At 53.7% G+C, this 26,814-nt stretch overlaps 13 protein-coding genes across 13 annotated transcripts; 10 read left to right on the forward strand and 3 right to left on the reverse strand.

Moving 5' to 3' along the window:
• Nucleotides 1–512: 512 nt before the first annotated feature.
• On the reverse strand, nt 513–1,136 carry CORC01_11449 (uncharacterized protein; the record flags this gene model as incomplete). The annotated part of the gene is made up of 2 exons (XM_022623073.1): nt 513–915; nt 985–1,136. The coding sequence occupies 2 exons, from the start codon at nt 1,134–1,136 to the stop codon at nt 513–515; spliced, it is 555 nt and encodes a 184-aa protein (XP_022470390.1).
• Nucleotides 1,137–1,963: 827 nt separating this feature from the next.
• CORC01_11450 (uncharacterized protein) lies at nt 1,964–2,857 on the forward strand (the record flags this gene model as incomplete). The annotated part of the gene is made up of 1 exon (XM_022623074.1): nt 1,964–2,857. One exon carries the CDS (start codon nt 1,964–1,966, stop codon nt 2,855–2,857), a length of 894 nt encoding a protein of 297 aa, XP_022470391.1.
• A 289-nt stretch (nt 2,858–3,146) lies between these two features.
• On the reverse strand, nt 3,147–4,446 carry CORC01_11451 (3-oxo-5-alpha-steroid 4-dehydrogenase; the record flags this gene model as incomplete). The annotated part of the gene is made up of 3 exons (XM_022623075.1): nt 3,147–3,817; nt 3,907–4,131; nt 4,203–4,446. 3 exons carry the CDS (start codon nt 4,444–4,446, stop codon nt 3,147–3,149), a joined length of 1,140 nt encoding a protein of 379 aa, XP_022470392.1.
• A 1,382-nt stretch (nt 4,447–5,828) lies between these two features.
• On the forward strand, nt 5,829–7,121 carry CORC01_11452 (uncharacterized protein; the record flags this gene model as incomplete). Its single annotated transcript, XM_022623076.1, has 1 exon — nt 5,829–7,121. One exon carries the CDS (start codon nt 5,829–5,831, stop codon nt 7,119–7,121), a length of 1,293 nt encoding a protein of 430 aa, XP_022470393.1.
• A 1,379-nt stretch (nt 7,122–8,500) lies between these two features.
• On the forward strand, nt 8,501–10,534 carry CORC01_11453 (uncharacterized protein; the record flags this gene model as incomplete). The annotated part of the gene is made up of 4 exons (XM_022623077.1): nt 8,501–8,517; nt 8,591–8,626; nt 8,683–8,923; nt 9,131–10,534. 4 exons carry the CDS (start codon nt 8,501–8,503, stop codon nt 10,532–10,534), a joined length of 1,698 nt encoding a protein of 565 aa, XP_022470394.1.
• Nucleotides 10,535–11,824: 1,290 nt separating this feature from the next.
• CORC01_11454 (uncharacterized protein) lies at nt 11,825–13,990 on the forward strand (the record flags this gene model as incomplete). The annotated part of the gene is made up of 1 exon (XM_022623078.1): nt 11,825–13,990. One exon carries the CDS (start codon nt 11,825–11,827, stop codon nt 13,988–13,990), a length of 2,166 nt encoding a protein of 721 aa, XP_022470395.1.
• A 1,012-nt stretch (nt 13,991–15,002) lies between these two features.
• On the forward strand, nt 15,003–15,502 carry CORC01_11455 (heavy-metal-associated domain-containing protein; the record flags this gene model as incomplete). The annotated part of the gene is made up of 2 exons (XM_022623079.1): nt 15,003–15,090; nt 15,339–15,502. 2 exons carry the CDS (start codon nt 15,003–15,005, stop codon nt 15,500–15,502), a joined length of 252 nt encoding a protein of 83 aa, XP_022470396.1.
• Nucleotides 15,503–17,522: 2,020 nt separating this feature from the next.
• On the forward strand, nt 17,523–18,443 carry CORC01_11456 (acetyltransferase; the record flags this gene model as incomplete). The annotated part of the gene is made up of 1 exon (XM_022623080.1): nt 17,523–18,443. One exon carries the CDS (start codon nt 17,523–17,525, stop codon nt 18,441–18,443), a length of 921 nt encoding a protein of 306 aa, XP_022470397.1.
• An 868-nt stretch (nt 18,444–19,311) lies between these two features.
• On the reverse strand, nt 19,312–20,221 carry CORC01_11457 (40S ribosomal protein S5; the record flags this gene model as incomplete). The annotated part of the gene is made up of 3 exons (XM_022623081.1): nt 19,312–19,629; nt 19,757–19,940; nt 20,082–20,221. 3 exons carry the CDS (start codon nt 20,219–20,221, stop codon nt 19,312–19,314), a joined length of 642 nt encoding a protein of 213 aa, XP_022470398.1.
• Nucleotides 20,222–20,289: 68 nt separating this feature from the next.
• CORC01_11458 (S25 ribosomal protein) lies at nt 20,290–21,307 on the forward strand (the record flags this gene model as incomplete). Its single annotated transcript, XM_022623082.1, has 4 exons — nt 20,290–20,706; nt 20,768–20,834; nt 20,899–21,222; nt 21,282–21,307. 4 exons carry the CDS (start codon nt 20,290–20,292, stop codon nt 21,305–21,307), a joined length of 834 nt encoding a protein of 277 aa, XP_022470399.1.
• A 2,904-nt stretch (nt 21,308–24,211) lies between these two features.
• CORC01_11459 (uncharacterized protein) lies at nt 24,212–24,499 on the forward strand (the record flags this gene model as incomplete). Its single annotated transcript, XM_022623083.1, has 1 exon — nt 24,212–24,499. The coding sequence occupies one exon, from the start codon at nt 24,212–24,214 to the stop codon at nt 24,497–24,499; it is 288 nt and encodes a 95-aa protein (XP_022470400.1).
• A 747-nt stretch (nt 24,500–25,246) lies between these two features.
• CORC01_11460 (uncharacterized protein) lies at nt 25,247–25,633 on the forward strand (the record flags this gene model as incomplete). Its single annotated transcript, XM_022623084.1, has 1 exon — nt 25,247–25,633. One exon carries the CDS (start codon nt 25,247–25,249, stop codon nt 25,631–25,633), a length of 387 nt encoding a protein of 128 aa, XP_022470401.1.
• Nucleotides 25,634–25,870: 237 nt separating this feature from the next.
• On the forward strand, nt 25,871–26,479 carry CORC01_11461 (uncharacterized protein; the record flags this gene model as incomplete). Its single annotated transcript, XM_022623085.1, has 3 exons — nt 25,871–25,938; nt 26,010–26,093; nt 26,182–26,479. 3 exons carry the CDS (start codon nt 25,871–25,873, stop codon nt 26,477–26,479), a joined length of 450 nt encoding a protein of 149 aa, XP_022470402.1.
• Nucleotides 26,480–26,814: the final 335 nt, after the last annotated feature.

A 26,814-nucleotide genomic window follows, 5' to 3' on the forward strand; every position in this document is an offset into this window, starting at 1 on the left:
GCCAATGAAAAAGCCGCAACGAGTTCAAGTGCCACGGTTACACATGGACTGTCCCTGTTAGTTGTATTCGGGATTTGGCCTATTGGCAAATAGGCAAACATAACAAGCAAAATTCATCCTGAGATTGGTTTGGCGAATATGTGACTCTCATAATCTTGTCTCTCTCCTTTTCACTCTGACTACCAAGCTAGGACACATGAGGATAACATTCGCCGGTCTACATCACATACGACCACACCCACCGGAGAACTCGGGATCCCGTCCGCTCTCCCATCGATAAACCGGTGAGGGCCGGAGTAGTAGTTGGGTCGGAGACGACCAGCGAATGCCTGGTGTTGTATGTATTTTTGGTGATGCTCATTTCTTGGACCCATAGGACGAGAGATTGAGATCCAATGGTGTGCCCGCCCACCCTCGTTAGATACCTTGCGTGGTAGAGGCAGAAAAAGGATGCGTTCGAGTGCGAACAATTCACGAAGCTTCCTCGCCCGAGTCGCCAGTCCTACGCTTCTCTATGAGGCAGGAGCATCAGGTTTCTTCTCAACCTTGACGAACAAGTCCCGCTGCGTGTCGAGGTAATCAAAGGCCGTCAGGGATACGCCCAGGTGCCGGAGGATGCAGTACGCGGAGCCGAGGTGGAAGTGAAAGTTTGGGCAGGCATACTGGACGACGTACGAGTAGCCCGTGAAGCGGAAAGTGCCCATAGACTTCGTGTCCATGAGAACCTCTTCGTCTTCGCGGCCGTCCATGGAGGCCGGTTCGAGGGCGGCGAGGATGGAGATGGTGGCGTCGACGCGGGACTGGAGCTGTGGGAAGGTGGTCTCATCGTCGTGGAAGTAGGTGTCTTCTGTGCGAGCTACACGGGTGGCGAGAAATTTTGCCGTGTTGGAGATTGATTGGACTTGGTAGTCGAGGCTGTTTAGGTGGGGAGGTTGTGATGCTCAGCTGCCTAGGCAGTACAGACTTGGTCGGAAGGAAGCTTACCTTCGCATGTCTTCGATGAGTCTGAACTTGATCATCTCTTCTTGGTTGAGGCTCTTGGAAATACAGTGCTGTTCGGCTTTCGTGAGAATGACTTTCAGGTTGCCCAGGTATTTGAGCATCATGGGGATGGAGGCATTGTAGAGCGAGACCATGTTTGCGGTGTTGATTCGAGTGATTGCAAGCTTCACAAGTCTTTTTCTGGTTATGCAAATGAAATGTGAAGATGTGTAAAGACAGAAGACAGAGAGATGTAGGAGAAGAGTTGAGGAGTCCTTTTTATTCCCCATCATGTTCGATCTCAAGCAAGCTTTTCATTAATGCTAGGTCTGAAGTTGACGCTTTCTGCGTCAAGACGGCCGTGGCCTAGCTACTAGTCTCGACATTCTCAGGTCCGCATCATGCCAAAACGCCCGTTTGTGATCCGGCTACCGGCACCATGTCTCTAGACAGACGGAAGAGGATTTGCGATCCTCAAGTGCTGACGTGAGACTACAACAGAGATCAACTGTCTCATAGGAACCCGCATACCGCGACAGGGGTTTGATGCGTTCAAAGCTGGAAGTATTTAGATGAACACACTACAAGTCAATGTATCAGTGGACAAAGACGTCGTGGAGTTGTACTCCTCCCGAGACCAATCGGCCCCACTACCCCGCCATCTCATGCGGGGAGCTATCAGCCGATCCCGTCACATCCTCTGATTCGCCGTCACCACGACTTACCTGATCAAGGTAGGACTGGTGATTCTTCTAGTGTACCGTAGATCGCGTAGAGTCTCACAGGTGCAAAACTAGGCTACCCATCCCCCCGCCACCCGCAAATCGTCCTGCTTCTCATTCCACGCCTTGTTTCGGCGCTTTCTCATTTACACAACGCAACGCAAGGTGCACAAAAGAGCCAGTGCATGTGTGTAAGTGTGTGTGTGCGCGCGTATACCGTATCCAGTATCCACGAGAAGAAAAACCACACGCCGCCCCTCATGTTCGCCTCGCTATCGTCATCCTTGTCTGGGAGGAATCCGCCTGCGCCGGCGCCGACGTCATCCACGACTACCACAACGACGTCGCAAAACCTCAGCGTGTCCAGCGCGTCCCGCGCGCAGCACTCGCAGTCCTCCAACACCTCCGTCTCCGCCTCCGCCCCGCAGGCCCATCATCACCACGTTGTCGGCGCCGTCCAACAGCAACGACATGCACCGTTGGCCCCCGGCCCCGCCTCCTCGGCATCAGCCTCACCGCCGCCGCAGCAGCAGCTCCACCAGACCCTCCCCTCTGAAGACCAAGAGCAGCACATATCAGAAGCGCGCGCGGCGGTCGTGGCGTCCATTGGCAACATGCTCGACGGCGAGCTGCAGAGCCGCGCGCGGATGCTGCACGCCAACGCTGCAGCGCTGGACAAGCAGGAACGCGACGTCGTCCGGGCGACGGAGGCCCTGCGCAAGGAGAATGACAAGCTCGCCAAGTTCTCGGGGGACGCGGCGAGGCGGGTCAAGGAGCTGGGGAACGTGCAGAACTGGGCGGAGGTGCTGGAGCGGGATTTTTTGGTGCTGCAGGAGACGTTTCGGCTTGTCAGGGAGGGGAGCTGCGGGAGCGGGTGTGAGAGTTGCTGTGGGAGTGAGGGCAGTGGGAGCTGGAGCGGGAGCGAGGTCGGGGATGAGGATGAGAGAATGGGAGAGGACGGGCGTGGCGGTGCGAAGGAAGGGGAAGATGACAAGGGGAAGATGAAGCAGCAGCGCGATAAGCTTGTTGATATGGAGATTGATGGGTTGCATGAGGATTGTTCAGAGAGTCAGAGTCTGACCGAGGCTGAGTCGAGTACTGGGACGGATGGCCGGGCAAAGGAGTCCGAGACGACGTCAATTTCGACACTGTGATTTTTGTTTTTTTGGCGGTGGGGGCAGACATGATACCTTTTTCTCACGACTAAACGATGACGATGACCTATTTACGCAACGGACTGGAACACGACAACTAACTTGATGCTTGGAAACTTTCACCCTCCTCTTTTTTTTGGGGCCTTGCCGCTCTAAGTATCTTAGATTCATTTAAATACAAGTCAACCAGCACCATTTGCCATGATTCACTCGTGAAAGGAGTCGGCAGGGCAAGAAGAATGGTGCCACTGCGGCCAAGTTCGCGATCATATGCTAGACGTTCCGCAGCTTAGAAGATGCCAGGCAGCAGGACAAACGTCTTCTTCTTGTACGTCTCGGGGAACTCCTTGCGGTACGCTCGCTCCTTGCCCTTGGCCCACTGGGCCATTTGGGCGGCGCCGATGATGATGAAGACGGCAACGGCCCAGCTGCGGCTGGTGATGATTACGCCGATCCACGAGAGGATCTCGAACATGTAGTTGGGGCAGGTGACGAGAGAGAAGCCGTAGCCGCGGGGGATCTGGCGCTCGGTGCCGCCGCGGGAGCGCAAGCTGGCGAGGTTGAGGTGGACGATGGCGTTGGAGGCCTCGCCAAAGAGGAAGATGATTGTGCCGAGGACGTCGATTGCGTCGTTGCGGGCGAGGGCGGTGGGCGAAGAAGGGGAGTAGACGTGCCATGCGCTAAGAAGGCCGGCAAAGGCCCAGTAGAAGAAGGAGTTCTTGAAAATGTTGCGGAGGGGCATGGTGTTGGCCGAGAACTTGTGCACGAAGAGGGTCTCGTACTCGCGCTTCAGGAAGTGGCCGAGAAACATGGCGAGGGTGAGGAGCTGGGTCGGCGAGAGTGCCTTCTTGGCGCCTGGGCCCGAGTAGATGTAGGGGCGCAAGCCGACGAAGGCGAGGTGGATGAGAATGGGGCCGAGGTATTCGATCACGAAGACGGTGCTCCATGCCAATTGGGGACCTGAGTATATGGTATTAGTCCCGACTGCACGTGTGCGTCCTTTCTTGGAAGACGCGGTTCCAGGGGTTGGGTGCTGGAACGCAACGTACCGAGATCCTTTACCAACACCTGGCCGGCAGAGATAACAGCCTGCTCGGTGCTAATCTGCGCCTTGCGGTTCTTCAAAGTCTTCTGGGTCGAGGGGTCGAAAAGGCCAACGCGGTTAAAGTCGCTGAACCCGGCTTGGCGGGCAATGAGGTGCTTGACATCCTCGACAGTGGCATTGGCGGGGACCTCGATAGACTCGGGTAGCTTCTTGATCGGTTGCTTCGGTGCTGTGGGCATACGTATGTAAGTAATTTTCCCTAAATGCGTCTTAGAGTGCGCATTGCGAGGAATTACTTACAGCGATTGCTCAACTTGAGCGTAATATTAGCTGTCATGGCTGCTGGTTGTCCTGTGTGAGACGAGGGGTTGTCGCTGTGAAATTCAAACTGCACTTTTGTGACTGAGAAGCTTGGGAGAAGGGCTTCAACGGTGGTGGATTTTGGAGCAGTTGTTGAGAAGCTACTGCACGACCGCTCGATGTGCCTCGGGATGGGTGGGGTTCTGACGCATTGACATATTCGTCTCGTACCTTGTAGGTGCATAGTGCTCTTTCGTGCATGGAAGCCAAACACATCACTTTAAACGGCACGGACAACTAACATCATCTAGCCCTAGCCGCCTCAATGACAACCTCGTCGTTTTCGAGGCGCTGGTTGGCCCATATGGCTTTTTAATTCCAACCTCAGCCGCGCGGATGTTCAAATTTGTTTGCGGTTTGTTGCTTTCTCCTATGTATCTCAGGAGATCGCCCGAAGACTTTTAAGGATGGTGGGCTTCGAGAAGCATGTCAAAGCCGCTCGTACAGAATCCCTCCAAGGTTCTTGGGGGGAAAAAAGCATAAACTAACAATGAAGTCGGGAACCTTGATTGTCTTTCTATATCCTATCGTGCTGGATATTTGATACATTAAAGTGAAGAATCCTGTCTCCAGGCCCATTGGTGTTTCCATCAGCAACTATGTATCATGTATACAAGTCAAGTCTTTTCTAGGGCAGCTCGTTATGAGACTACTGCTCACCACGGACTTTGAAATATCACATCCCATCTGCAACACTCAAGGCTGATTAGACTGTTCAGGACAATCTCATTTCTACTGTTGCGTTACTCGTGGGTCCTGAAGACCAAGTACACTTATTATCCACCTCAGACCTAGGAATCCAGTGCATCAGAGACACAGGTCGAGGTTATGCTGCACCGCATGGTATGGGGTTTCTCTTGGCTTTGTCATGGCTTGTCTTCTCTTAGGCCCTTTTATGGTAACTTCATTTCCTGTCAGGAAAGCTTTGTAGACTACTCCCACAAAATAGTTGTTCGACGTTCTTTGTATTCGGCCGCAGTGAGAGATGGTTCTGAGGCAACAGGCATTGCACCTCCTTCAGAAGGTCCATAGCATCTGGGTTCCCAATGTGATTACTTTGCAAGTCGTACATGCAATTTTTGCGTGGTTGTTTTTCGTGGCCTCAAAATCACTGTTCAAAATTAGTCCAAGTACAACAGCTTGATTCCGGGCGTCTGGCCGGTCTGGTCCACCCAGAGTGAGCGCGGGACGGCTAGGGAGGTGCCTACCTTAGTCAAGGCGCTCCTCAAGGCGCTCCTATACCATGCCTCCCGACTCCCACTACACTGGACCACAGATGCTGCCTTCCTTTACCTCCATCTTCAATTATTACCCCCCCCCCACACCTCTCCCTCTCCTTCCGCCTCTACATTGTCCGTAATCCTCGCCGTCCTCGCCACCCCGTCCTAGTGGTTCGAGTGGTCTAACTTAGGAGAGTCAATACTCAATCACCTTCACTACTCATTCATTCATTTACGAAGTTTCGTCAATTCGATACTACATCACCTACTAGCACGATTAGATAACTTCCGTTCTCTGAACGTGGGCAAAATCCCTTTCCATTCGTTAAATCACTTACCAGCAAGCATGGCCTCACTGCAGGATCGCTCTCGCCCAACCACCGAAAACCAACCATTCTTCTCAGAACTCCTCGGGGCGACAGAAATGACCGGACAAGACGCCACCCCAGAGTTTCCCCCGGGACGTGCTCTCCATCTTTGGCATGTACAGAACTCTGCAGAGGCGAACAGCAGCATTATGCCTTCCAACCTCGAGGCACTCCTCCTGCAACGACAACGCAGTCGGAAAGACCAGCCAAAAGTCAGCGACGCCCCTACTTCTCCTACGGCCTCATCCAGCGCCAGTCAACACTCAACAGAGACATCATGTTCTGCTTTCGACGGCGTCGAGAATTGCAGAGACTACCACCATCCATCCAAGAACGGCATACCCCTCCGCGCGCCCACAGCTCCGGCGGCAGACCGAAGACGGCAGATCTCACTGCATTACGGCTCAGCCCATCATTTCAGCGACGACAACCGCCCCCCGCCGAACGCACCAACTGGCCCTGCAGCAGATCGAAGGCAAGCTGCGAAAGTTGCCACTGTACCCCATCAGACCGCACCTAGCCACTGTCAGTCTTTCACCTGGCGGAGTAGGCAGGCGGCGTTGACGGACAGGTTCAGAAAAGTACAGGCCGAAATGGAACGCCTTGGCTTCGGCAGGTCGCCTGCTGCCCCCGACACACCGGAGGAATACTTAAAAACTATTTTAGCTGAGAAAGAACGCCAAATACAACGAAAGGCTGCCTTGGTTCAGGCAATGAAAACGAAGAGAGAACAACAAAAGAGAGCACGACAGAAGGGCGCTAGCTCGGGTCATACTTCCGGCAATGAACCGGCTTCGGCTCAAGATCCGACTTCAGCGTACGAACCGATTTCAGGCCCAGAATTGACTTCAGCTAATTCCCATCCACTATATGGAGCTGATCGATGTTGGAACATTCAGTACACCGAGATGATGGACACACCACAGGACCACCATGCGGAATGGCCTACGCTGGCAATGTTCAAGGAAGCGGGCCGCAGGACTTTCGACAATCGATGCCTACCCCTTCCGAATCAGCACCATGTTCAAGACCAAGCATACATGCCACTTAGCGATGCGGCGTGGGAAGAGCGCGAATCTCTGAGTCACCAAGGAAATATCATTGACTTGGGCGAAATCAGCATTCTCTCACTAGCCGCTGGCACTGAGATCGAGACTGGTCCAGCGTGCGACATAGATTCCGAAAGTCTCAACGATTGGACTCGAGAGATCATCAACGAAATCGTCCTTGAGGGGGAGGACTGCGGGGTGACGACTGCGCACGAAAGCTAGGTAGGCATCGTTTTGAACAGGCGAAGAAAGAAATGCTGTCCAAATCAATCAGCGTTAAAAACAGGAAGAGGAGGTGGAATGAAGACAGGTTATATGGTTCTAGTGCATTGGATCAAAGTTTGCAGTCGGCAAAAGCCAATGACCAGCTAATATGGATTGAATGTGCCAGATTGGCTTTCAATGAGGCCATTATTGGAGGCCAGAGCACCTGGAAGGAGCTGTTGGGAGACAAAGACCTACGCGGCGTTGAGATCATCGACCCTCTTCTTGGTATTTTCGGGCTGGACTGAGCTGGATTAGCGGGTTTTCTCTTGAGTACTTAGCTAGGGTTGGTGAGCCAAGTCTACGTTGGGTTTCGTTTCCAAAAGCACGCAAGTAAGACAACGTTCCTCAGAGGGCAAACGGCAACCATCTAGAGGGAGGAGGCAGGTAGTGAAAGCACAATGCACATGACGTCTTTCAAATGATGATTCCATCGCAAAAGGTTCGCACTTGCTTTTTGATCCTACCTTAAAGAATATATACATTTCTATGGAAAACTGGTGGTCAAAAGTGCTTTGTCAGATTGGCAACGTGGCTCGGTGCTTATAACACGAAATGAAACTTGGAGTATACTTTTTATTGTTGTCTCCTAAAATGATAGGTTTCATTCACGTCTGTAGTCAAATCATGGATGTGGTGCTGTGATGTGATTCAAGTGAAAGTCGAATGCTGCTGCAAAACCAGAATGCCTTGGTAGAGAAAGGAGCAGCACTAGAAAGAGGAGAAAGCTAGATGGCACTCACTGGTTCACTGCCTTGACGTCAACAGCGGGAGTCTGGCCAAGCATAGATACCAAAATAGGGCTGTTTATTCCCAAAAAACCACTCCATCACATCATGTTGTGAATCGAGGTGGTTTGGAGCAATGTTCTGTGAATAGCGACGCCTGCCCCTCCTTGAGCTGGAAGAAGCTCTGTCCAGGCAGGAGCGACAGCCAAGGCCGAAGCTAAGGTAAGGTAGCTCAGGAGCTCCTTTCACCGAGGTTCAGCCGTAGGGTGCAGGGCAGGAACGAGGAAAGGTGGAGGGCTCCAACCCAATGCGGTGAGAAGTGGGGATCTCAGCCTCTCGCTTTCTGTTTGCTGTCCTTCCACCTCCCGCCGTCAAACCTTTCCTCCACACAAATACCTTACCTGCTTCGCTCTCCCTCCTCCTCCTCTCTCAACGACCCCAACCACCCCCAATCCCATCTTCCTTCCTCTTGCGCATCCTCTTCCCGGCATTGTATTTACTTTTCTCCAGGAGCGCATTGGTTCGCGGCTTAACTTTCTTTCATTTCACTCTCCCAACGACGTGAAATACAAGCTTGGTTGCGTGTTTTACGCAACCCTCATAACCGAGATGTCAGAATTCTTAGGGTACGAAGACCTGGGACCCTCCCAATCTCGAGCGCAATTTCGCTCGACATCCTTGCTGACCACAACTATATAGATCTCGCATCTCACTCATCTCCAAGAGCGACATTCGGTAAGGACTTGGAGGACTCTGCACTGCTCCCCAGTCCCCTTGCTCATCGCCTCTAGATATGTCGGCGTTCTTCACGAGATCAACTCGGATGAGTCGACCGTCTCGCTCGAGAATGTTCGCTCCTTTGGAACCGAGGGTCGGAGAAACAGACCCGAAGAAGAGATAGCGCCTTCCGACCAGGTTTACGACTACATCATTTTCCGTGGCAGCGATGTCAAGGACTTGAGGATTGAGGATCACCCAGGCATCAAGGAGAACAAGCCTCCTGCCATACCCGAGGACCCAGCCATTGTCAACGTAAGTCCTACTTCTACGTCTCCCCTTCCTTGACGACGCCTACATGATGAAATATTGCGGATGTAAATCTTTATCGTCTTGTCGGAAAAGCGCAACTTACACGATGTCGAAATTTCCGTTGCCTTCCTTCTGATTTGAAGCGTCTACTCGTCTCAAAATGTTTGATACAGCGTATTGAAACACGGCTAATTACGAAGCGCATTACAGGCCCGTCCTCGTCCTGGCCAGGGACCTAACAACCAGCCGCCTCCTGCGCCTGGCTTCGGTCAGCCTCCATTCCAGAACAACTTCTACCCACCACCCGGCCCATGGGGCCCTGCCCCTGGTCCTGGCCGCGGGGGTCCCGTTCCCGGCGCTGGGATGGGCGGCATGCCATACCCTCCTCCTCCAGGATGGTTCCCTCCCGGCCCTCCGGGCCAAGGCTTCCCCCCTGGCCCTGAACAGTGGAACAACTATAACAACTACCCCCCCGGTCCCCGTGGTCCTACAGGTCCTGCAGGTCCTCTTGGCCCTGGTGGTGTACCTGGCCAGGCTCCCGAGAACCGTGGAACTCCCGGTCCTCAAGATGGAAAGCCTGCGCCGATTGGTGCTGCTGGTGACAAGCAGAAGCCCGCTACTCCGGCCGCTCAAGGTGCACCCAGCGAACCAAAGACGGCACCCCCTCCTGGTTTCCAGGCACCCGCGCCGACACCTCCAGTCGACTCGAAGCCTTCTGTGGCAGAGGTGAAGGCGACCGCTGCGTCTCTGAACACGACTGGCCCCTCGAAGCCCGTTGAGCTTCCGGTGCCCACAGGACCTAAGAACGTTGGTCGCGTTCAGCCGGTTATTCCTCTGGCTGGATCCATACCCAAGGCATTCCCCGTCCCTGTTAGCGACGGTAGCGCTGCTCAATCTGCGCCCAAGGCTGTCGCGGCTCCCACGGCTGCTTCTGTACGCGATGCGACAGAGGCAGCAAAGGCCGCTGTCGCTTTGGCCATGGCCAACATGAACGCTGGCAATGTTGCATTCCCGGCTGTACCCCAGGGCAACGGTAATGCTATGGATAACTTGACCAAGAAGGTCAACGAGATGAGAGTCAATGCTACCCGAACTACCCAGCCGGGAGGAGGCCGGGGCCGAGGTCGTGGCGGCCGACAGGGTCAGGCCCAAGGCCAGGGCCAGACCAAGGTTGATGTCCCAGACGCGGACTTTGACTTTGCTCAAGCCAATGCGAAGTTCAACAAGGACGACCTGGTGAAGGAAGCGATCGCAGGCTCGCCTCTGAACGAGACGCCCACCAGCGGACCTGCAGCTGAAGTTCCCGCTCCCGAGATCCCAGGCACAAACCCACCGATTGCCTACAACAAGACCCGATCGTTCTTCGACAATATCTCAAGCGAGGCTAAAGATCGGGCAGATAACAACGGTCAGAAGCCCGGTGGCCGCGAGTGGCGCGGTGAGGAGCAGCGGAAGAATATGGAGACCTTTGGCCAAGGCAGTGTCGACGGTGGTTACAGAGGCTACCGGGGCAGAGGTCGCGGCCGCGGCCGCGGCTTCGGCGGCAGCCGTGGTGGAAGAGGTGGGTACCGTGGTCGTGGTGGCCAAGGTGCTGCGTCTCCGGCTGCGAACTAGGCGCCTCCCGAGCTAGGGCATCGCGAATGGTCCCGCGTGCTGCTTTGAGCAATCTGTCTCAGGACACGACGATTTCGGATTGGCCGACGAACTCACGATTTGAACGGACGCAATTCGAACTTTGAATGGAGAACGCGTCTCTTCAAGGCATCCCTTTCAAGCAAGACTTTATACGATGTATTATCACTCCTCAATTCTCGATTTTTCTCGGATTCCCTTGGCGACGGAGCACTGGGCGGGCAAGTCCTCTGCGTTGGTTTTGCCATATGGGCAGGAATCATAGGACTGCTATTTTGAAACGCATCGGATCGGAAGGAGTTTGGCAAGTGGTAGCCGCAAGCGACGGGAGCTGCGGTCTCATGATTGTGCTGTGACGACAAAAGGGGAATATCAGGCGTGGGTAGCAAGCATTGAGTTCTCGTTTACTCGTTGGATCGGGGAGCAACCCGGAACAACACGATACGACGGCAGAGACACGTCTTCCATCTTGCGATTGACAGGGAGCATGAACGTCCTGAAGGTGTGAAAACACATGATCAGGAATGAAGGAGGTACGAGAAAAAGAGGATTTCTTTGGCGGTAGAACCCTAAAATCAGGCGACGCGGATAAGACTCGAGGTCTTACCTACGAAGTAATGCATGCACGCCGACCACTAATTTGCAAGTGCATCTATTCTATCGTGAAACATTGACAAAAATTCCACTTGAGCACCAGTGAAGTGCCAAGGAAAGCTTCCCAATCAACGTTCCAATGAAAGCATCTCGATTCATGGATCTGACTTTGTCAAAGTGTTGCTCTGCTAGAAATATCTATCCAGTCAAAAGTCTGGGCACACCACTTAGCACCATGTCCAACCACCGCCCACGAATTGCACCTGCATTCGCGCCCGGGGCTGGTATAGCAAATACGAAACCGCTGCTCCTAGCATTTGATGTGATATAAAGGAATCTTTTCGGTCGATGATTGGAAATGCCGTGCGTGGTTGACATAATAGTTGGGTTTTGGGGACTTTGATGGGGGAATTCTTAATGGTGTAACCAGACTTTGGGCCGATGTAGGTCCCGCCGTGAGCTGATGTATAAATTTAGCCCCTCCAAACCCCGCCAAACGTCATGCACCTCAGTCAGACACGTTTTAGGCGTGACGCACTTTGCTTGGCTACCTTACTTGCAGTAAACAAGATCTCCGCCCACATCGCCAAAGAATTCTGATAAACCCCCCCACAACATCAATACCTACTCCTCAGCTCCCTAACATCGGGAAGTTTACCTTGGTTGAAACGTTAGGCAATGTCGAGCCGTCAGCTACGAAAGCTGCAAAAGCAGCGGGAGCTCGAGCAGCTCCAGGAAGCCCAGGCCGTCGCAGACGAGTCCAGCGACGAGGAACCCGAGCCCGCGCCTGTCAAGCCCCGGCAAAGTTTGTTTGCAGCTCTCGGTGGCGGCGACGTTGACGACGACGACGGCGATAAAGACGACGAAAAGTCTGATGATGCGCAAGACGAACCTGAGCCAGAGCCTGAAGCAGTGCCGCAGCCTGCGAAGAAGAAGAGCAAGAAAAAGAAGAAGAAGAAGGCGAAGAAGGCTGTGACGCAGGACGGATCCCCCAAATCAACCGACTGGAAGGAAGATGAGATCGATCGGGCTCTTCAGGAGCTCAATCTGGCACGCATTGCAAGCTCTACCGCCTCAGACAATCTAGCGCAGCGGAGCCGCGACATCGACGACCTGTTGCAGATCAACACCCAATATCTAAGAGCGATCAACGAAATGCGAGCGCTTTTCGGCAAGGAGGCCATCCAAGCTGCCCAAGATGAGGACAGGGCTGAGCAGGAGGCGGCGCGCCGACAAAGAGGTCCGAATCAGCAAGTCGATTTGGAGACAGCGCTTCGAGGAGACCCACGCAAGAAGCTCCCCGAGATATCGCTCAGACGTAACGTCTTCATCCAAGGCAAGGAAGCCTGGCCTCGTGCTACTGCTGTTGGCCTGGTTATGAAGGAGATCAGGAAGGGCTCCGACGGTCTCACCGAGTTCGCCTTTGTTCACGAGCAGGCCTACGACAATGTTCAGGTCATGTTCTTCAGCTGCGTTCAGCTCGGCGATCCCATGCAGATGGTCCAGTTACTGATACGGTACCCTTATCATATCTCAACCTTGCTCCAAGTAAGCAAGGTTGCCATTCAGGACCAGAATCAGTCACTGGCTGCAGACCTCTGCGAGCGAGCCCTATTCACATTCGGCCGGTCGACGACATCTGCTTTTAGACAGAAACTGGAACAGGGCAAAGCTCGGATGGACTTCCGCCGTCCCGAAAATCGCGAACTCTGGTTGGCAGGATATACGTATCTTAAGAGCTTGATCCGTAAGGGGACGTATAGGACGGCCCTCGAGTGGGCGAAGCTCCTCTTCAGCTTGAACCCGAACGATCCTTACGGCATGAAGTATTTCATTCACACCCTTGCAATCCGAGCACGTCAAGCTCAGTGGCTCATTGATTTTCTCAAGACTGGCGAGTTCGTGGCGGACGAGACGGACGATACCTACATCAAGCAGACCATGGTCCTCGCCAAGCTTCAGGTGGGTGACACTGAGGGAGCGAAGATCGCTGCCGTGGCCGGCATGGAGCGGCTGCCGTGGCTGTACTGCGCTCTCTTTCAGGCGCTAAATCTGGAAGCGCCGCCTCCGCTGTGGGGAGTTCGACCTGACACCGACGAGCGCGAATTCTGGACGAAGCTGTATGTTCACCAGGCCAAGGACATTTGGAACAACGCGCAAGCCGTCGATCTGCTCAAAGCGGCCGTCAAAATTGCGCAGAAGCCGACGAAGACGCTCCCGGAGGATATGCCGGCAACAACCCGTACGGCGAGATGGACGTGGTTGGAGGACACTCCAGCTTTGTTGAGCGGCATTCCAAGAGCGATACTCTCCCAAGAACCGAACTACGCCTTTGATCCGCTCCCGCCTCCGAAGGAAGAGAACATTTTCACGAGCCAAGGAGTTCAGATGCCGTGGCGGCAGAGCAATGGGCCGGGTGGACAGGGCATGCTCGCACAGGAACGAGCGCTCCTCAACATGCTCCGCAGACAGCAGCTGCGAGCCGAGGCGCGGGGAGCTGGGGCGGGTGCGGCTGCAGGAGCCGGTGCTATGGCAGGAATCATGGGTGCTTTCCCAGAAGACGACGATGACGCTGGCGATGGCGAGTTTGGTGACGCGTGGGAAGGTGCGTTTTCGGATGGTGAGGACGATGAGTTCACGGAGGGTGATGGACGGCAGCCCCCTTCGGCCGGCGTGGTGCAGCGACTCGCCGATTTGCTAGCGTCTATGATACCTGGCGGCTGGCCGGCTGAACCGACTCTTGAGGACGAGGAGGGAAGCACGGATGAGGAACTTCCGCCTTTGGTTGATGGCGACGAGGATATTGGTAGTGATGAGGCACGTCAGCAGCCTGGTGGAAACTAGCTGCAACGATGAATTGGGTGCGTACTTGGGTAAAGGGTACATGCTGGGGAAATGTACTTAACAACCCTGCCGCATTCGATAATTACCGATAGGTATAGAGCGTCAATACCCAAACAAAAAAGATTGAACAAATGATATCTAACTCTTCTACTTTTGCTGTATTATCATGTATACGCCCGACATCAACTTGAAGCCGTCTTGAAAAGCACACGGACCCCTGTCCTAGCGCGAACCGGCTAACTCGCGGGTTCGACCGGACACACCATCCATGAAGGACGATCTGCCAAGTGTGGAAAGAAACGGAGGCTTTCTCTGGATCCTGGGACATTGCGAGTATGAAAGGTTGTTGCCGGAACAGAACGTCTGTCCCAAATTTCATTTGTATTGCTGAATTACATCTGCACCGCCTTGAAATGAAATGCGCTCGCTCAGTACGGCGGGAATGGAGTCTGTTTCAGGGGGGTGATTCGGGAGAGGGAGAGGGAGAGCTTTTCGCAAGTGGAAGGGCTGAGGTGAGCAAGTTTCAGAAGCGAGACTCTTCTCCGAGGGTGTGATTTTGGCGCTAGCGGCTACTGGGGTTCGGTGGGAGGTTCGGATGTTAGTGAGCAGCGCGGCCTTGCTCTTGCGCCATCGATGGCGGTTTCCAGAGGAATTAATAATGCGGTTTTGGCAGCACAAGGTTATTTCGAGGACAGATATATAATCCAACCAGATGATCCCGTCTTACCCAAGTTCTTGACGCTCTCTCTTGTACACCTGCAAATCAAAGATACCCCCCTTGTTCAAACCAAAAACTGTTCTCGTAATACATATCAAGCGATTCACCGCACTCCGACCACCTCATCTAAAAGGCGTGTGAACGACTGTAGCTTCCTGCCCCTCCTTAATAGCTCTTTACCCCGCCAAACGCCAGACCGCAAACTTTCCCACCTGCAAACCACCAATTTCCGTTCCGTTCCGACCTCACCTCCCCATTAAACAACACCAACACTGTATTCTTCAACCCGATAAAATGGCTGAACATACCTACAAGTTCAACGTCAGCATGAGCTGCGGCGGCTGCTCCGGCGCCGTCGACCGTGTCCTGAAGAAGCTGGATGGTGAGTTTCTGACAGATTTCCCCTGCATCCCAGTCCAAGGCCGCAAGTTTTCCTACCATCGTCAGTGTTCCGCCACGAATCCGAAATGATCGGTGTTCGGTAGTCGGTAGCTTCGCGCGGATTTTTGTAACGTCTTGTCTGTTGAAAGAAATGGTGGCGGCGAACACAAGCATAAACAACTTCACAAAGCGCATTTCCACAGATTGAAAGAGAGGAACACGTGCTGACCTAAGTTTTGTTGGAAACAGGCGTCAAGTCCTACGAAGTATCCCTCGAGAGCCAGACTGCCACCGTCATCGCCGAGGAGAGCCTAGCGTACGAGAAGGTTCTCCAGACCATCTCCAAGACTGGCAAGAAGGTCAACTCTGGCAGCGCCGACGGCGTTGAGCAGAGCATCGAGGTCACCGCATAAATGGTCGCAATGCGACGCGATCCATCGGAGTCGAATCAGGTTCGAGTCATATGGGGAAGAGGTGAAAGAGCGGAAATGCATGCCGATTCTTTGGGCGAGGAGTTTTACCATTTGGGTTCTGAATCGTTTGCCACCGCGACAGTACGTTTTGCGCGCAGTGCTTTTGCTTTACGTATTTGCGAGATCCCTATCAAAAATAGATATACTACGGGCGCCTTTGTTTCTTTTCCCCCCAAGTGTCTTTGTGCCATCCAGTGTCAGGTATCCAGTGGTTCGAACTGTAGCTGGCTCGATTACTGTGGTGTAGCTTGGCTGTGAACTCGGATGGGATAGCTTGCCACGGCCAAAGGGCTACTGTCTGACCGAGTATCCTCTGAGTGTACTCTGAGTGTCCTCTTAGTGCCCTTTGAGTGCCTCACGCCACGCTCTCTGACCAAAGCTAGATCCGGTGATGCCTGTCAGTTATCGGTCATTATCTCAGCAGTCGGGGATCGAAGTCCTCGGGTCTTCTGGTCTCGCTATCATATATTGCGGCATATTTGTGCATTTTTAGCTCCAAACCTCTTGAAGCTGTGGAAGATATATGCTGCGGAAGGTGACTATACCCTCTTCCTGGTTTAGATTGAGTCTCCAAAGAGTCATTGTCCCCCAGGTCTCGCTCCCCAGAGATCACACCAAGCTCCTGACAAGTACCATTACTGGAGCTCTGTCGGTCTCGTTGTGGAACTATATATGGCACTCGGGTATTTACAACTACCTATGGAGGATTCCTTCTAAACCGTAGCTAATTATACCTTGAATGAAGAAACCGCCGATGACAAAGTCAGCGGAGCATAGTCTACCAACACTATTTTGGCATTACTGACCCTGTGATGTTTTAGATACTCTTAACGAAGGTCCGCAGCAATGTTCCATGAAAGCTTTGTTGGAACGCAGATTGTAGCCTATCAGGCCAACTCAGCTGCCCCTCCCGTTCTGGAGGCTTCGCTTCTGGACAGGATGGACGTGCCCCTCCATGTACTGGCACGACGGGGTAATTATGCGACGGAAAGCAGCCACGCAGAGTCACTAAATCTGCTCGCATCAAGCTCGCCTCCGTCTCATCAAGGGAAGCATTAGAGGAGCCTTTGGGGGTCGCCCACTGCCGATCTTGATGCCTCGTCCAATAGAACCCATTGGATCAAGCATGAGACGGGAAGACACGTGAAGTAGGGACCCTGAAAAGAGATGCAGTCATCTTGATAGAATACGTAGGGCGGGCCATTCGAGCCTATTCGAGGGGGGCTGTCGACATCTGGAGCTCTGTCCCAAGGGTGCCCACACCCGCGAACGCCACCCGGGGAGCCGGGGAGAAGTGCCTACCAACGTCATTTTGCGCCGTGGTGGTGGGGGTGATGGGAAGGGTTGGGGTTACCCGCACAAAGCGCCGTTCGTCGGGCAGCTGGATAGGGTTTTGCGTTCTCCATCTGAGAGGCGGTCTTTGCTTTGCGCCCCTCAGTGTGTCGCGGGGTCTGGGATGGTGGGAGACGAGGAAGGATAGAGTCTCACACAGATGTCCGACCGGCTTGCCAGATGACGACCGGACCCAAAGTGGGTGGCGGTGCTTGTTCCCCGTTTTTTCTTCTATGTCCGATCCATCTATGTCCACGGGGACTTGCCAAACGAATTGTTTGGTGGGTATTATTACCTTACTCTGTAGGGAGCACGTACCCTTACCCTTAGTTACCAGCCTGAACTTCTCATAGCTTCCTTGCATCAAGATGAGACCGCTGAGCTGCAGTTTTCGACCCTAATGCATTCTCAACCTTTGCAATACATGCTACCTCGAAGTCAAAACGGGCACTTTCAATTCATCCGACTACGATTATATTTCAAACTCACTGGCAGCACTACTTGAAAGAAGAAGAACCGGCTTCCAGAACACGTCGGCCACCTCCATCATCTCATCTCCATTACATTGGGAGAAAAAGTTTTGATATTCGCACACCAAATCATATACTAGCCCTTCTACGCTTTCGCAATGGGAACACCGTTCGTGTCCCTCCTCGAACCGACGCGGCTCGACGCCTACATCCGCGGCGCACCTCACGATGAGCAGCCAGCGACCATACCAAAGGAGATCTGCGACGCTATGGAGGTGCGCGAAGCCGTCTTCGTTCGGGAGCAAGGGGTCCCCTTCGAGAATGAGTTCGACGCCGACGACAGTCGCGCGTGCCACTGGGTTTCGTACGCCTCTGTCAACAAGGTCGTGGAGCAGGAGGTCCTCGACGATGCTGGCAACGTCGTCAAGCCCCGCCGCAGCAGCACCCGCAGCACGCCCATCGGCACCATCCGCCTCGTGCCTTTTCCCCACGCCCCGCACCCCAAGAACGGGGGAGTCTACTGGGACGGGGTTCTCAAGGAGGATCCGGACGCAGCGGGGGATGGGGAGGAGGCGGAGGACAAAACCAACGGGCTGCCCCCGCCCGAGTCGACGACGAGCCCGATCGAGGAGCAGACGGAGAGCGCAGCGGAGCACGTGGGCGAGGAGAGGCGGATGTCGGCAACAAAGGTGTTTGCGCCGGACCGCGCGACGGAGCTCCACAACGGGAGGGAGCCGTACGTCAAGCTGGGCCGACTGGCCGTGGTTAAGGAATTTAGGGGACACCGAATCGCGAGATTGCTGGTTACGACGGCGTTGGCGTGGCTGAGGGCGCACCCTAGTTACTTTGACCCGAGCATCAAGGAGATGGGCCTCGAGCAGATCGGGGCGACGAGCGCCGAGGAGGTGCCCAAGTGGAGGGGCCTCGTCTGCGTGCACTCGCAAAAGGCCGTGGTGGGCGCATGGGAGAAGTTTGGGTTCAGGGTTGACGAGGAGATGGGGACCTGGCGGGAGGAGGGTATCGAGCACAAGGGCATGTTTTTGCGGTTGGATATTGGGGAGGAAACGCCGACTATCTGAGATTGGGCAAGTGGATGTTGGGCTGGAAGATAGCTGCCAAAAGGACAGGACAAAAGGCGAGCACCTTATGAGCCTAGAGGTGGTTGATCGATGTTGGGACCTGGCTGGTCGAGCTGGGGGAATCTTTGATGGCTTACGATACCCCATGATAGCTTTCTACTTTTGGACCATGGTCCGTAATACTTTTCTAATCAGTTTCATCTCGAGATTCAGGGCCCATCGACATCATTAGCGGCCACGTTTTGGAGGCCTTGTGGTGCAGGATGAAGACGACATGATACTAATTCTGTTCCGCCGTGGCCATTTTCACCTTGTCGAAAGTACGAGTATACTGGAAGAAAAAAGAGGTATATCATTCTCATTTCACATTAGACACCGTTGGGAAACGCCGGGGGTTTGATCATTTGCTCTGATGAGCTTCGGCTTTTATTGGAAAAAAACCACCTTTGAGCCGTTTAGAGACAAGATGCCGTACCCGCGTTCCCCATTTCCCGAACGCGCAAATGCAAAGGTCACCAGCGCAACACGCTTCTTTTCTTTTCGTCATGTTGAAGAAAAAGACGTTGATTGCCCTGTTATGTAATACCACGCCTCCGTTTGATTTGTCCCCCAGAAAGCAGTTTTTGACGTCTCAAAGAGCAAGAAGGGGGAGACAGATGGAACCCCATTTTTTCAACAGGCCCTCACATTCCCTCCTTGTCATTCTCCATCTCCAAATAAGCGTGTTCAAGGGAACGAGCAAGGAAGCTTTCCACATTTCCCGGGAAAACACCCCCAGTCCCCCGACACACGCCTCTCCAAATCCCAATAGAGTTTCATAGCCCTTTCCACGAGGGGTAAAACAAGTAGACAAAAGGAGCGAAACCCTTTACCGGTTGGACTTGGCGACACGCTCGAGCTCGTCCTTCTTCTTGATGGCGTAGGAGTTGCTGGAGCCCTTGGCGGCGTTGATGAGCTCCTCGGCAAGGCACTCGGCGATGGACTTGACGTTGCGGAAGGAGGCCTCACGGGCACCGGTGGTGAGGAGGGAGATAGCCTGGTTGACGCGGCGGAGGGGGGAGACATCGACGGCCTGGCGACGGACGGTACCGGCGGAACCGATACGGGTGGAGTCTTCGCGGGGACCGCAGTTGACGATGGCGTCGACGGCGATCTGGATGGGGTTCTGGTCGGTCATCAAGTGGATCTACAGTGAGGGAACAAGTTAGTCTTGGATTCTTGTTTCTCCTAGTGAAGTCTGTCCCATTGCAGTCGATTGGCCGAAGGGGTTGGATGGCTTTGGGTGTGGCTTCGGGGGGTCGTGGGTGACATACGATCTCGAAGGCGTGGGCAACGATGCGGACAGCCATGAGCTTCTTTCCGTTGTTGCGGCCGTGCATCATGAGGGAGTTGGTGAGACGCTCAATGATGGGGCAGTTGGCCTTGCGGAAGCGCTTGACGGCATAGCGGCCAGCGGAGTGGGTGACATAGACGGGGTTGCGGAGGGAGATGTAGTCACTGTTCGATCCGGTTCGCGATTAGCTTCTTGAATCCAAGTCTCAATTCCCAATCGCACGTTCTCCGTAAAATATTGTTGTTGTTGTCGTCGATGGCGTTCCTGCGCAAAGGGATAGATAACTGTGTTGGAGGGGGACTCACGTCAGAGAGATGTCCCGGACCTCAACATCGTAATCCCACTTGTTGAAGAGCTTGACGTTGCCGACCTCCTTGACAACGTCCTTGGGGAGGACATCGTAGTTGCCCACGCTCTCGACCTCGATATCGCCGCCGTCAGACATTTTCGCTCGACCTTGGGGGGTTAGTAGACCTTTGTGGGAAGGAAGATCGAGAGAGCTTGGGTGGGAAAATGTGGTGGTCGTGGGTTGAAGTTGTCCAAGTGCGAAAGTACGCCGTAGAGTGGGTTTCGATTTTTGCCAGCTCGCTCCTCGAAAACCGACTTTGGTGCAAGGAACGGAACCACCAAGGGCTTTTGGTCCGGGCCGCCTCGCTGCACTCGAAATATTTTTTCACCAGCGGCGGTGGTGGTGTGCACCCAATCAGGAGCCGCAGTGCAGAGCGTCCGGACCCACCCACGGGTGAATTGTTAGGGTTGGCCAACCCTCCAACCGAAAGGCCTGGAGGGGTGGTTCTGGAGTGGCACCTCTTCCCGCATCCTCATACCATTGAAATTCCTACTCACGACGACCTAGGTGCCTTTGGTATTCCGACCGACGACATCACAAATCAGACAAAATGGTACGCCCGCGACGACGCCCCTCCCCGTGTGCGCGACGCACAATTCGCGACTTGGCCGGATCATGATACTGACTTGAATGGATTAAAAGGCGCCAGCTGCAGGAGCTAAGAAGCAAAAGAAGAAGGTTCGTCGCAATCCGAGTGGCCCCCATGTGTGTATGCTTGCGTGACAAAATGCTGACCTTGTCGCGATAGTGGTACGTATGATTTATGCACACAGTCCGAGAAGAACTTGTCGAAATATATCCCTCCGATATTGTGCCCTCGGATGCCAATGCATCTCTACCATCCACCGATCATCCGACTTATTCATCGTATAGGTCCAAGGGAAAGGTCAAGGACAAGGCCCAGCACGCCGTCATCCTCGACAAGGCCACCTCCGACAAGCTCTACAAGGATGTTCAGTCTTACCGCCTGGTGACCGTCGCCGTCCTGGTCGACCGCCTCAAGATCAACGGCTCCCTGGCCCGCAGATGTCTTGCCGACCTCGAGGAGAAGGGCATCATTAAGCCCGTTGTCCAGCACAGCAAGATGAAGATCTACAGTACGTCGAGCTTACCCCTACAAGATCACGGCTGTCAGCAAGCTAACATACACGACTAGCCCGTGCCGTCGGTGGTACTGACTAAACCCGCTCAGCCATGGACGTGGTACGCGTGACGACAAAACAAAAAGCAACGGGAATCAGGGACGGATTTGGTCGTATCTGCCTAGTCAGGAGGCTTTACGGATGCTCGATGAAGCATTATACCTTGGGCCTTAGGGATCGGATTTGCTTAGCACCGCAAATGGAACGGAGTTGATCGTACATCTGCTGCGTCGCCAAATAGACCATGATCACGTCCTGACGTCCCCATGATACCGGCCCAAAGGTTACTGTCCCAGTGCATATCACCTCTGCGTTGGGCTTCTCCCCCAAACGTCATAGCCGAGCTCTCTGCCTGCTCTGTCTAGAGGTCCTGGCAACGCTGGCACGCGCATCGAAGTCCACGTGCGAATGGAAGCGGAACTTGCCGATATGTCCGAATTGTGCGCCCAAAAGTGGCTCTGGAGTGAGAGCCCGGACTGCTGTACTCATCGCCGCGCGAAAGATTCCATTCGCCAGTAAGATGCCGGTTGCAGTGAGGACTATGGTTCCTAAACACCAAAGAGTGATGCGGTAATAACTCTCGCCGGCCCACAGGCCCACAGATCATTCCCCGTCCGATGAAAGACAACCGCATCTGAAGCCGTAGGGCTGTGACGCACAGCTCAACATTGCTCGCTCCCTGTTTCCACTTTCACGATGAGCTGGGAGGCTAGATCTAAACGTGGCAGCGGCTTGCCATGGGTCTTGGCATGCAGTCAATCCAGCCCTGGAGGTCACTGTTGAATGCCCGATGTCGCGCATATGAGTATGACGATTGCTGGGCTGAGATGACTTGTCACTGCATGCCATCGTAGAAGGACCTTTCGATGGCTTTCTTACTACGGCCTCGACGACGACAAAACCAGTTGAGCCTCGTCGAGTGCCGTCAGAGAAGCTGACGCTAGAATAAAGCCATTGTTCATTTGTGGAAACCAATTTCACGATTTGTGTCCGTTGGCCGACTCATCTGCCGTCCATCGTATTTTGGTAGTAGTGTCAACGTAATAATAAATTTGTGCATACAGAGTGGAGGCTTCCTTTAATATGTCACTCGCTTGACGAATTACTCGCGCTCGTGGTTCCCAGAGACATCAGCGGCAGCGTTGTATTGAGTACTAGCGTCATGGCCGCCTCGCTATCCGTACCAATCTGGCTGCCACTATGACAGAAATATGCCGTTCCCTGATCTTGCGCTTAAGAGGACGCATTCTTTAACACGATATTGGAGGCGCAAAGGCCGGGTGTGGGGATACAGTCTAAGAGTTTCTCTGCCGGGGCCCAAGCCCGGAGCCCGAGATGTCGGACATGTCAAGGAGTGGCCAGTGGAAAGGACTCGGAAGTGGTTCGGGCTGATGAGATTAAACCAGTCGTTGGCGGCTGGGCGCTACGGCGGGACTTCCCAGGCGCTTTGATCAAGTTTGGGGGTGTTTGACCAGGAAGTCAAATTGATTAGGGCGGTCCGAAATTTGATGTGACGTCGAAATTGGCAGCGTCACGAACTGCCCCCCTTTTCTTTCTCTTCTACTGCGACGAGGGGAATTGGAGTTGGATATTTTTTGGGGGGAGGGGTTGATGGAGATGAGAAGTGATCAGTCCAGGAGGTAACAGCGGTTCGCGTGCCTGCGTGCATCGTGTCTCTGAGGGATAGGGAGTAATAAGTATGACTTGGTTGAACGGTGATTGGGATTCGGGAAGAATGCCAACCCAAAAAAGAAAAGAAAAAAAAAAAGAAAAAAAAAAAAAAAAAAAAAAGAGGGGAGGGAGAGAGGGGAGAAAAAAACAGGTAGAGAGAAAAAAGGAAGGGAGAGAAGAAAAAAAAAACAAAAAAAAAAAAAAAAAAAAAAAAAAAAAAAAAAAAAAAAAAAAAAAAGAAAGGCTAGATGGTATTAGTCGACAAGGGGAGGTTCCAGGGTCTCATATGAACAAAGGAGCGGCACATGATACGGCTGTATGTCAGACGTGAACGTCATGTGGTGGCCGACGAATGACAGGCCGCAGAAACCGGCAGGCCATATGCACCGGCATCGAGATACAGCTGACTGGTTGACGAAACCCGCAAGAGGGACATGACGAGAAGTAAAGAGGACGGGGAGGTCACTTGGTTCGTTTCAACTTCAGAGTTGGAGCGTAGGCCCAAGATGAGTGTAAGTTTGTCGGCATGAAGGTGAGCAGTGGAAAGGGACTTTAAATTAGCTGTCAGGACTCGGACGAGTTCGTGGACAGCGGAGGAGCATGAGGAACCTTGGTTCGCGATGTTATTCGAGCCATGGTTTGGTTGGTGCATCATGCCACCTTTGCTGCATAAGGTGGGCTCCTATTGTGCAAGGTAGGAAGTACCTTAGTTGCCGAGAGTCGTTTAGTATCCTGAGCATCTTCCCCTACTTGCTTACCTTAAGATAAGGTAGAGAGGCATCTTGAGTACATAGTAAAGTGACGGAGGGAGGAACGGAGGGGCCTAGAGTAAATAACCTTGTCTTGCTGGTCGTAGTGACGGATGTGGGAAGTGGGATTTCCAGGGTCGTGGACTCTAGAGAACTGCACATGGAAGGAGGGAAGAAAGTTGGCTCCCACTTTGGATGCCGATGCCGTCAGGTACAGTGCCTTTGTCGTCTATCTTAGTTGGTGGCCGGGTGGATAAGGTAGGTGCAGATGCAGATGCATAGGTAGCTAAGGTAGGTACTCTGCAGTACCTACGGTACCTTAGGTACCTTATGCATGATGGTGTCGGGTACCCTCACCATCAAGACGCGGACTATGTCCATGTTCAACCATTGTTCTCTTCGTCCCATGTGGCAGGTGCTCTAGCGTTCTTTTACTTTGAATGAGAGGAATCGGCCACAGATATTCATTGGACCAGGTCTCGAGGTGTATTTCAAGGTCAGTGTTGGCAAGAGTTCAGCCATTGATGAGGCTGCTACATGGTCTCAAACATGCCCCCTCCACTTCATGCTTTGCATCCATCTCGCCGTCTCGGGGGTCGCCTGTCAAGCCGGTTCCTGACGTTGCTGCTGGCCAGGTTGGCATCGAGAAGCTGAGGTGTCAGGACTCAGGACTCAGGAGCCTGGTTTATGCAGTTCCATGCGGGCCACAGCCACCTCACTCGGTACCTGTAGAGTGCATCCGTAGGTGCTCTTTTAGATTTGGATCGCCTGTCCCGGTCGGTCGCATGAACACTCCTTCTGCGCCCAATTGACTGGGTCTCGAGACCTTTCCCTTTGCAGCTGATTCCAGACGGCAACCTGGTAATTGCACACTCCACCATCGGACCCAAAAAGAAAGCACGAGGCAGGAAGGAGCTGCAGGTGCAGGTGCGGGACTTGAGGAAGTTGAGGTACCTGATTTCCTGCTTGAGTGCGGAGCCCCTGACGTTCACGCAAAGTAACGTACCTGATGTCTTTTCAACCTCCGGCTTGACTCCGTCCACTTGCCTTGGGGCAATCGCAACTCACTTGCCTCCTTCCTCCAGCAATTCGATCACACGGGCTCCTCAATCTCAAAGTGAGCTGTATCCGTACCTGCCTTAACAAATGGTCCTGTCAGATAGTCCCGTAACATACTGGGCATCCAAGGTAAGGTAGGTAGGTACCTCAAGGCGATACGGTGAGCTTCCATTGCTCTTCGTCGTCGCGCCTTCCCACCTGCAGCAGATACGGCATCCGGTACACCGTCTCCAGACCCCTCCCTCCTTACTGTGTGTGTGTGTGTGTGTGTCTGTGTGTGCCGTACCTGGCCCCTTCCCCTTCCTGGCCTGTGATCTCCATGCCTGCCAGCCAACAACCCAACCACAAGTGATGCGCACCAGCAGATGATGGCCCTGATATCAGGCATCGCACCCGCCCTGTCTTACATCTCCTCCGCCTCCTCATCGTTCTGACTTCCACTTCTCCTGCTCAGTCCTCCTTATTCCCAACTTGCACTGTCTTGATCTGACCCCATCTGGATGGACCGTGACCAGACCAGGTTCACCCACATTCGCTTGTCTCGCCTCTCCTCTTGTTGCTTCCCTCGACCTTACAAAGTCCAAGTCCATCCCGCATCCAAAGCCTCCGCCGTTCCTGTCCCGACTTGCCTTCCTTGTTCCTCCTCCCCTTCCCGCCTCCACCTCTCCCACCATCACCAGATCCCCTTTTCCCTGCTGCGTGCGGACAGACAACCACAGACGAAACAAATACTCGCCCACATCCGTCAAGGTCCTTTCTCCTTCTCTCCGGCACATCAGAGATACCCCTCTCTGCTAGTGCCTTGCTCCATCTATCCTCCGCGACAAAATCACCACAACCCTTCTGCGACATCTTCCATCTTGCTTCTAGAGCATCACATACTGTAGCCAACTTACCGCCTTTTTACCCACCACACATTACCACCCGCTTGCTTGGATTACCAAATCGGTGTAACGAGCACCCTTTCGACACTGTCAGCCGCTAATCGCGTTGATCATCCTCCCTTTTTGGTCGACCACCAACCAAGCCGTCTCCAGTCCCAGATCGCAAGGCTTCCTTTTTACCTTTCGCAACCTTACAAACCCGTCTCCTTTGCCTGTTTAAAGGTCCGAATAACACTCGAAATGGCGCACAACATGACTGACGCTGAGCTCGACCTCGACTGGCAGCCCAATGGCCGCCGCCCGCAATCGTGCGTCCCAATTGCCCACCCCAGTTTACCGAAACCCTTCTGAGCTGCGTTGCTGACCCGCGGTCGCCCAGTACTATCGCTCGTTCCTTCTCCCAGGAGCTTGCCGACATCTTCCGCCTCGACGAACCCGTCACCGACGAGAAGCTTGATCAAAGGTATATAGCACAGAATAATCCTCTATCTTCCCAGATACAACATTATACCCAAATGAGTAAACCAAGAAAACTAACAGATTCGTCACAGAAAGCAGAATGTACAGAGCCAGACAAGCGAGCTCGAAGCTCTCGAGCGTCGCATTCGCGAAATGGAGGAGCGGTTGAAGAACAACAACGCCATCAAGCAAGCGACGGGACAACCCGCTGCTGTCCCAGCATTGTCAAAGGAAGCCCAGGAGAAGGCCAGGTCACGACCAGGTACGGCGCGCCAGAACCAACCTCATGCCCCGTCTTCGGCAAACATGCCGCCCACGCCTACTGCCAGCGAAGGTGAATACGAATTCGTCGGCAAGGATGACCTTGACGACCACCCACCCCGACACTAGATCGCTGCATTTTCCCATACAAATACCCATGATAGCATGTCCCGCTCGATTCTTCTCTCTTTTCCAATACCACCGCCTCTACCCAGCAAATCACCAGTCAATTATGTACTTGAGATCACGAAATGCTGACTGTTGCTCCTTTACGCTCACTCAGACGGCGACCGCGACCAGGCATGAGGGTAAATTTGTCTTTTTAGATTGCACAACCAGACTACTAGCACCGGCTCGAGCTTACTCTCGCATATACCCGCACTACTCGATTTAACGCCTTCGCCAAGTTATAGCGGCAATGTTGCATTCCCCGGTCTCCGCATAACTGAAAATGGTCTTTGCCT

Source organism: Colletotrichum orchidophilum (genome assembly GCF_001831195.1).
Source record: "Colletotrichum orchidophilum strain IMI 309357 chromosome Unknown Scaffold_125.1, whole genome shotgun sequence".
Taxonomy (NCBI): Eukaryota; Fungi; Ascomycota; class Sordariomycetes; order Glomerellales; family Glomerellaceae; genus Colletotrichum; species Colletotrichum orchidophilum.